This window comes from Corvus brachyrhynchos, unplaced genomic scaffold, assembly GCF_000691975.1.
Source record: "Corvus brachyrhynchos isolate BGI_N302 unplaced genomic scaffold, ASM69197v1 scaffold68, whole genome shotgun sequence".
In the NCBI taxonomy this organism is placed as follows: Eukaryota; Metazoa; Chordata; class Aves; order Passeriformes; family Corvidae; genus Corvus; species Corvus brachyrhynchos.
Genome location: NW_008240039.1, coordinates 2,832,618 through 2,841,802, shown reverse-complemented (window position 1 = coordinate 2,841,802; position 9,185 = coordinate 2,832,618). Strand labels below are relative to the sequence as shown.

The 9,185-nt window shown below is 47.9% G+C and overlaps 2 protein-coding genes across 2 annotated transcripts in view; one reads left to right on the top strand and one right to left on the bottom strand.

Annotated features, from left to right (window-relative positions):
* The window catches only part of PANK4 (pantothenate kinase 4), a 19,626-nt gene extending 12,809 nt beyond the window's left edge, over positions 1-6,817 (top strand). Inside the window, 9 exon segments of the mRNA XM_017743981.1 lie at positions 669-781; positions 1,241-1,328; positions 2,569-2,720; positions 3,169-3,224; positions 3,742-3,791; positions 4,973-5,080; positions 5,236-5,336; positions 5,780-5,848; positions 6,377-6,817. Coding sequence (XP_017599470.1) covers positions 669-781; positions 1,241-1,328; positions 2,569-2,720; positions 3,169-3,224; positions 3,742-3,791; positions 4,973-5,080; positions 5,236-5,336; positions 5,780-5,848; positions 6,377-6,590 — 951 coding nt within the window. The 3' untranslated portion in view covers positions 6,591-6,817.
* Positions 6,818-7,465: 648 nt separating this feature from the next.
* The window catches only part of LOC103622321 (probable glutamate receptor), a 10,146-nt gene continuing 8,426 nt past the window's right edge, over positions 7,466-9,185 (bottom strand). Inside the window, exon 10 of the mRNA XM_017743980.1 lies at positions 7,466-7,479. Within this exon, the coding sequence (XP_017599469.1) occupies positions 7,466-7,479 (14 nt within the window). The remainder of the gene's footprint in view (positions 7,480-9,185) is intronic.

Below are 9,185 nucleotides of genomic sequence, written 5' to 3'. Positions count from 1 at the left end.
CACTTTGTCCCAGTCTCTTAAGGAAGGGTTTGGCCCCTTCAAAGGCAGAAATGTTCTTCTGTGATGCTTTTTTTTAGCTTCTGAAAGGTGTTTTCAAAGCATTTTCTCTATTGAATGGCAGTTGGACCTCTCTGTACAGAGCTTCAAGCAGGACAGTTACACAACCAAAGGCCAGAGATCCTTGGGTTGTTCCTTCTCTGGGAGCAGTCCTGCTGCCTCACAGACAGTCTTCGTGGGAAGAGCACAATTGAATCAGACACAAGTTATTTTTTTCTGCACTGAAGCTGATTCAGGCAGTTCACTGGAGTAAACAAAAGGAGAACACAAGGGGTCGATGTGCACCATTAAATTTCTGCCTGTTTCTCCTTTGGTCTATGTGCAGTTATTTTTTCCCCTCCTCTAAGTAGTTAGAACTTGTGCTTAATTTCTGAAAGTACAGTCTGGAAAACAAACTTTAAATCTTCTGGGATGAAAAGGCACATTAAAATTGTTGTTTACTGTTTGGAATGAAGGGAAGTTGGGAGGTGCTGTGTGGGAGGGAGCAGCCGGGCTGCAGGCACAGAACAGGAAGGCAGATGGAGGGGTTATTGCTCAGACTGAACTTCACATCAGTTACAAGGAGGAAGAGTTAATTTGGTAACTCCAGTGTTGCCTCATTTCTGTGCCAGGTGGCAAAGCGAGCTGCAGCCAGTCAGCCAGACTCTGTGGATGCAGTGGAGAGAGCTGAGAAATTCCGCCAGAAGTACTGGAATAAGCTGCAGACACTCAGGCAGCAGCCCTTGTAAGTGTTTTTATTTTCCCTTTTGCATCACTTGCTGCTTCTGTTGAGCAGAGCACAGGGAAAGCCCACCCAAAAGCTAACCAGGTTGTGAAGCAGAGCAAACAAAGCCAAGCAGGCTGAAGGCTCAAGCAAGCTGGTGTGCCAAACATCAGATCCTCTGCACAGAGCTTTTGGATTTCATGTGTTGAACAGAGAAATTAGATCTTGGCAGAAAATTTGTTATTAAAAATTTGTATATGGTTATTAAAAATAGCAGCAGGTTAATTCTGAACATTCTCCCTCCCTGTATTTAAATAATCTTATTGTAGGTTTACCCCTTAGAGCCAGGGTTTAGCACCTGTGACTTTCAGCTGTAGTGCTTGTGTGAGGGGCTGTGACTTATGGAGGAGACAGAGGCAAAAATAACGTTTTCTGTTTGAAGTAATTGATTTGTTTTTTGCCCCTTCTCCCTTTTTAAAGTGCATATGGTACCTTAACGGTCAGAAGTCTCTTGGATACAAGGGAACACTGTTTGAATGAGTTCAATTTTCCAGATCCCTATTCCAAGGTGAGTTCAAGACACTTTTCCAGTACTCTGAAACTGTACAAGTGATGGATGGCTCAGAGGGGAGGGATGAGGAACCAGTTCCTGCACTGGCTGTGAGCAGCTGGGGGAGGAGAAAGAGCACTGGGGAATAAATCCCTTCACCTGAACAGGCTCCTGGTGAGGATGATGACCAAAAATATCCCCAGCTTCAGTTGCCTGATAGCCCTGAGGAGCCAGTGTTGGTACCAGCCCTGCTGAGCAGTGTGTGGTGGCTGTCACCAGGCTCTGTCACCAGGCTGTCACCAGACCCTGCTCTAATTCACTCCTCTGTGGCTGCCTTTGTCACTTGTGAGATGCTCAGCACTGGGCTGGAGTGGACACAATGCACAACCTCCTGCTCTTAAAACCATTCATTGCCACTGTGCAGCTGTTTTCTCTCTGTATTTTCTTCTGTGACATGAAGTGGTTGGGGAGAGGACATTTGAGTCAGTATTTCTCAAAAATAGTTTTCTGTAGGTCCTTTCCTCATCACCGGTTTATGTGACATACAAATAATAACAGTGCCAGTGGTTGGTCTGAGACTTTTTTCCTGACTATTGACATATTTCTGCAAAATACAGAGGAAGTTCTCCGTGGCTGCACTGTCTTCACTCTGAAAAAGGGGTAGAACACATGTGAGATGCCCTTTGCTTATGTTTCCCTCTGGTAATTCAGACAAGTTACTGCCAAGACAAGATTTTGGTACCCAGAATCGTTTTAAATTTCCTAAGAGAACTCACCCTGTAACACTGATCTCAGCAAAGACAGAGCAGAGAAAAAAAGGGGAGAGCTGCTGAGAATTTGGGATGATGCAAAAAAACCCAAAAACAAAACCACCCTTCAGATTTTGTGGCACTGCTGGTGGTGATTTCCTGGGGTTGATGCATCATGTTACTGCTACAAGGTTTGTGTGTGTCCACTCTCCCATTCCCCAGCTTGCTTGAGATCTGTTTCCCAATCTGCTCAAGATCTGTTGCGCCTCTAACTTGCTAAGAAAAGTAATTCTTGGGCTATAGATCATATCCTGGCACTCATGAAGCTTTTTATTAGAATCCAGGAAAGATTTTTCTTGGTCCTAAGCACGCTGACAACGGTAATTGGTTGGTCCATGAGAGACCATGAACACAGAGGAGATGCTTGAACGTGGCCTTGGGACTGAGACAGCCAAGGATGGGTAAGAAATTTTGGTCTGTAAATCCAATGTTTCCTGACTGTCTTACAGGTAAAGCAGAAAGAAAACGGAATAGCCTTAAAGTGTTTCCAGAGCGTGATCGAGTCCCTGGACTCCCTGGGCTGGGAGGAGAGGCAGTTTGCACTGGTGAAAGGACTTCTGGCAGGGAATGTCTTTGACTGGGGAGCAAAGGCAGTCTCAGAGTAGGTGTTACATCCTTTAACAGCACCCTTCAAGCTACAGAATGTCCAGTTGTGGTTTTTTTCTAAAAAATAAAGTTCCCCAATCTCCCCATCAACCCTTGTACAGCGCTGTTACACCCTGCAGCTGGTTTAAGTCATGACATTTCATGGTGCCTTGCAGACCCAAAAATGTCTTTTTTACCTGTAGCCTACTGCCTGCAAACATCTACAAACATGTACATTGCTGAGGCTGTTTTTTCTTAGCATAAGAGCTCTGATTTAATGTCCTGATGAGCCTTTTGTTTTTAACATGAGCACAAAATACATTTCCCAGTCCTGGGACCCACAGACACCCCCAGTATAACCAGTGCAGTCAAATTGCTGGGCACCAGCTAAAGAAATGTTGGAATTCCACTTGGTGAGATGGAGGTGTTGAACTGTGTTGCCCTTTGTTTCTCTCCTTTTCCAGTGTCCTGGAGTCTGAGCCACAGTTTGGGTTTGAAGAAGCCAAGTCAAAACTCCAAGGTAAGGGGAGATCCGTGCTGGTGGTTGGAGCTGGATGTTAATGAGGGAATGGAGTGGGAATGTTTGGGGGGGTTCTGCTGCCCCAGATGATGACAAGGAATCATTAGGGCTTGTTAGAGTCATCTAAATGCAGATCCAGAGTTTGGGTGGAATGCTCCAAAGGAATTAAACCTGCACACTCTCTCCTTAAACACAGAGATGGTCACTCACTGTTGTGTCCCTGCCAGGAAACAGCGTCCTGGGGGGTCCAGCACCCCCAGCCCAGGGCCCAGCTCACTCCACTCCAGAGCTTTAGTGTGAAAATTCCACTCCAGGCCTGCTCTCATGGAGCCATTCCCATAACTGAGAGCTCGGGAACTCTGTGAACCTACACATTTAACATTCCAAACCTGAGCTCAAATGCTTCAGTGTGTGTAGCATGAACCTCCTGCTTGTACCATGTGCAGAATGACTGACTGCTGATAAGAGTTAGTGGCTGTTGATAAGAAATGCTGACACTGCTCTGTCTGTGCCACAGAACGTCCCTGGTTGGAAGATTCCTAAAGCCAGTGGCTGGAGCGACTGAAGGTACGACCATGGGTGGCCCTAAACCCACTAATTAAACATCTTAATCACCAAACCACCTTGGGAATCGTGGGGTTTGAACAGAACTCTGTTCAGACAGCCCAGAACAAACGCCAATAATTCACCATAAAGAAAGGAATAAATGAATTAGTCTAACACTTGGTTACTTCCCAAGCTGCTTCCCTGAATTCCCACTGGAGCCCAGCTGCTCTCAGAGCTGCTCCAGAGCCTCCCCTCCTTACCAGGGCACTTACTTCCATACACCCACACTCCTGAATTTAGAAACCCAAAATGTAGTGTTTTGAGTTGTTCCTCTCCCTGAGTAGCCAACTAAAACTGGTATTAATGTAGGAGCTTGCTGGAAGTAATTAACTTATCAATTAGCAGAGTTGTGGGTTTGTTTTTTTTTTCTCCCATGTAATCTCTTTTACCAGTTAATTAAGATTAATTGAAAAGCTTTTGTGTCTTTGTGTTAATCTCTCTGTTGGAAATCGCAGCCTAAAGGTTGGGGATGAGCAGACTATGGCAAATCATTACATGCTCCATCCTAAAACAAAGCACCAGCTAATCTTGGGTAACAGGGATAATTAGGGAACTACAAGCACTGCCCTGACAGTTTTTATTAGGAATTAAGCATTTTTCACTTCTTCTGCTGGTATGAACTGAAGTGAACTAAGTGTCACAACATCAGGTTGAGAACAAATGAGGAGGTTAATGGAGAATAGGCACTGTCTTTTCATTTTAGGATGTCCCTGCCCCCACAGTCCATCCTGCCCTTCTCTGGCAGAAGGGAGTCCTGTTCAGCCAGCACCAGGTTGGCTTAAAACACTCTCCGAGGTAGGTCCAGCTGGCACCCAGCACGTTCAGGATCACAGCCTGACTCTGGGGTTAGGCCTGGCTTGAGTTGGCAGGTGGAGGTTTTATTGCTGGAGTTTGAGAGCCCTGTCTCAAACACAGCACAGGAACTCGAGGCTGTTTTAAACCCCTGTGCAAAGATACCAGCAGGGAGCCCCATAACTCCTGTTTGTCACTGGTGTGTGCTGCGAATTTGCTGCAATCCAGACCCAAAGGCTCAAGCGTTCGATGGTATAAAATGTGGGGGTTTGGAGGAGTGGCTGTGAATAACAAACTGTTCCCTGAGGTGAGTGGTGCTCCATCCTGAATGCATTGGTTTTCTCTTGCAGGAGGGTCCCCCTCATAAATGTGCCTTAATTTTCGCAGATAACAGTGGGATAGACATAATTTTAGGAGTCTTTCCTTTTGTCCGAGAGCTCCTTTCTAGAGGGACAGAGGTGAGTGGTTTCCTTGTGCATTCCTGTGGAGTTTTGGTAACTGCTGGACGGTGTCACTGCCCACCAGCAGGAACTTCTCTGCCAAACTGGGAATAATCCAAACGCCTGGAATGCCGGAGCCTGACTGTGTGACCTCTCCTGGCACCTTCCCCCAGGTGATTTTGGCCTGTAACTCTGGCCCTGCCCTCAACGACGTCACCTACAGCGAGTCCCTGATCGTGACCGAGCGCATCGCGGCCATGGACCCTGTGATCCAGTAAGCACCAGTCTGTCACACCTCCCTGGGGAGAGCAGATCCTGCCTTTGTATTGCACTGTTCAGTAGCATCTGTGACCTGCAGCCTCAGCCCAAGGCAGAGCTTTACTTTCATTCAAGTGAAAAATAGAGAAATTGGGTCTTTCTGGCACACCCATAGTTCTATTTCATGTTGTGTCTTCCCTGACAAGCACTCCAGCTGCTCCACCAGGAATTTTCTGTGCTAATAGAGGCAAATCTGTGTATGTCACACACAGAGTGTCCCTGAGAGAGGATGCAGGGCTGACTGAGCAATCCTTGTGCTCAAGGAAACATTGTGTTTACTGCTGAAGTCCCTGCAGACCTGTGTGAAAGAGGCTTCAATATTCCTGCTTCTCTGGCTCATTCCCAGATGTGCAAGGCCCTGCTGAAGCAGCTGTTTATTATTTTTGTCTTTTTGAACAGCTCTGCACTGAGGGATGAGAAGCTGCTGTTGGTTCAGACAGGCTCCAGTTCTCCATGCCTGGATCTGAGGTACGTGGGCAAAGTGCCACTTTGTTATTTGTGCCCCTCAGCTGCAGGATGGTCAAAGGTTTGGCTGTGGAGCATCCCAGCCAGCCTTCCTGCTGGAAATCACATCTGCACACCCATCAGGAGTTGCATGGTGTGGATTTACAGACCTGTGACACTGCTCAGGCCTTACAGCCTTTGGCTCTTAGTGAGCTGTCTGTGTTCAGGACACAGCTGGGTCAGGAGCAGGTCAGGTTATGGCTGATGGCAGATCCTGTTTTTGGCAGGTGGCCAAAACCCCCTGGGATAGAAGCATCATTTCACCTTATTTAACCTATCTCCTTCTGCTCAGTTCTGCTCTTGGGGACAGAACTTTAAACCCCACGCTGGGTGCATTTAAAACAACGTTTCAATCAATCTCCTTGGCTTTCAGGTGCCCCTGTCAGTGGGCACCAGTAACTTTGTGCAGAATCCCAGCTGGCAGCTCAGGGCAGCAGCTGTGGCTGCAGGTGGAGGGGCAGCTGTGGCCGCTCTGACCGCGCTGTGTTGCAGCCGCCTGGACCAGGGCCTGGCGGTGCTGGTGCGGGAGCGGCAGACGGACCTGGTGGTCATCGAGGGCATGGGCAGGGCCATCCACACCAACTACTACGCCGTGCTCAGGTGTGAGAGCCTCAAGCTGGCCGTCATCAAGAACTCGTGGCTCGCTGACCGCCTCGGGGGTAAAATCTTCAGCGTCATCTTCAAGTACGAAGTGCCCTGTAAATGATGGAGCTGGCACGGCCGATGGACTTGCACTAGTTTTACTTTAACTGTAAAGAATGTATTTTTATTACAACAGGGAAAAGAGTCCACAGGAAATTCCGTATTTATATTGTGCTTTTGTGACTTAAAAAGCGACAATATGATTCACTCTATAGTCTACACACTCAAATATATATATGTATATCACTCATTGTTTATTTTGGTAAGTGTTTATTTTAATGCTGCAGTATTTGTGATGAAAAGACTTTATTTTTTTGTTCTGTGAGACATTCATATAGAAATATATTTAAATGTCAATGAAACCTTTTTTATACATCTCTGCCTACTCTGCCAGCACTGACACGGCACGTACCAAATAGCTTTTAAGTGCTAAGTGAGCCTGATGTTGCATTTTCAGCTTTTAAACTTACCTACATCTCTCCTGCTCTGTGCAGCTCAGTTGATGGGAGGGCTGATCCACCTTCTCACCCCACAAACATTGCTCAGGCTCTGTCTGAGCAGAGCTGTTGCAGTCTGAGATAAGGACCAGGCCTGGTTTCCCAACCCTTGGAATCCCTTACCCCATGTTTGTTCCCATTAGCAGGAGTCCTGCAGCTACACCGAATTCCTTCACAGCAGCTGGAAGCTGAGTCCCACTTTGTCCTCACAGGGACGTTGCAGTGCTGGATTCAGGATCACCCAGGACCTTGCCAGCCTGAGGGCCCCTGGTTTCTGTTGCCTTCAGTTCTCCCTGCTGGGACTGACAAGGATTGGAGTCTTTGTTCCTGCGGTGCAATTACAGCCATTCCCAAGGAACCCAATTTGCTTTTTCCCTCCTTCAGCTGTGGAGTACATAAGTGGAGTGATCTAACCAGCAATTTGCCTTAACATTTACATGCCTCAGTCATCCAGCTCTGAAAGGAAAAACAGCTTAATGAGGAAAATGTTTAACATGCAGCTGAGAAAACTGTTCCCCTGAACTTCCAGCATTCTTTGGGAGCAGGAGAGTGATGCAAAACTCCCTCACATCTCCCCTTGCAGGGGAGCTGGGGCTGGGCTGTGTTTGACTCATCCCCTGCTCTGGTACTGATAGATTTCCACTGTCAGTCCTCAACACTTGGGCAACAAGAACAAAACATTCTCTGTCACCAAACAGTGTTGATGGATTATTCTGTGATGGGAAGGGACGAAGGCCAAGCCCTGCCTGGCACTTCTTAGCTCCAGTGGTTCCTTGGTGGCAGGGGCTCCCTTTCTCAGGTTTGGGGGGCAGGGAGGGCCTGTTTGGGGTAAAACAGCAGCACTGTCAGTTCTGATTCAGGATTTACCTTCCCAGGGACCAGCACCTCCTGCTCAGGCAGGGCAGGATGAGGCTATTTATAGCTGCAATGCTTAAGCTGTTGTTCCTGATTACCACAAACAGACAAGAGCTTTAATGTTCCACACCTGTTCCTCACACAGGAATTAGTAGCAGAGGCTTCACATAAACCTGTCCCCAGTCACTTCCTCCTAACAGGCCTTCATGGACTTACAGGGTGAACTTCTAAACACAGATCCATCATCCTGGCCAGCTCAGCTCCAGTTTATCAATTTGCCACAGTTCCACTCCACCCCTTATCAATTTAAATTCTTCCAAGCCACTTCATTTCCTTGTGTCTGCAGCTCCACCACCACTCCAGAAGTGCTCTGTGTGTGTGTAATTAGCAAACTAACACTCTAGCCTAGTAGAAAAACATCTTCCTACATTGATACAGCTCCTAGGATGTGGTACAACCCTAACCCAGGCCCATTCCTGCAGCAAAGACTCCTTAAGCATTTGCTTTCCCTGACGTCTCCTGGTTTTGTCTGGCGGTTCCTTTAATGCGTAGACGAGTGCAGATTTCTTCTGTGAAAACAGAGCAGCAAGATTTCTGCAAGAGAAAGGGGGAGAGAAGGCTGGGGGTGGGTTGTTCTGTGGATCCACCTTTTCCATGTGCACAGCCTTGGGAGGGCTGGAGAACAGGAGCACCAAGGGGCACAGGTGGGCACTGGTGCAGTTTCATTGTGTCTTTCCCTTGTCTAATGACTGAAGAACAGCCACCACTGAGAATAAACTCGTTATGGATCATTCACTGTCCTCTCTAACACCCAGACTAGTGGAATGCAGTTTGGCTGCCTTGGGATTACAGGGAATGTTATTTAATTTTTTTGGGGGGGAAGGTGGCTGGGTGCTAGGGCTTTATTTTATTGTATTTCTGCTGTTCAGGCTACAAACCCATTTTCTGCTGTCCAGGCTACATGCCCAAGCTGTGAAAGTTTGCTGCTTTAAGGAGTAACTGCACAGCTTCCCCTCAGCCCTGCCCCACTGCACAGCTTTCCTTAGGAAAACCAAGGTCAGGGTGGAAATGGTGGGGCCTGGCTGGTGCAGGAGGGACACAGGGAGGCAGGACAGGACCTGGAGCCAGAACAGGGCCCATGTTGGTGGAAGGAGGGACACGGGGAGGCAGAACAGGAGCTGGGGCCAGAACAGGGCCCACCGTGGTGGAAGGAGGGACACGGGGAGGCAGGACAGGAGCCAGGGCCCACCGTGGTGGAAGGAGGGACAGGGGGAGGCAGGACAGGAGCCGGGGCCCACCTTGGGGTG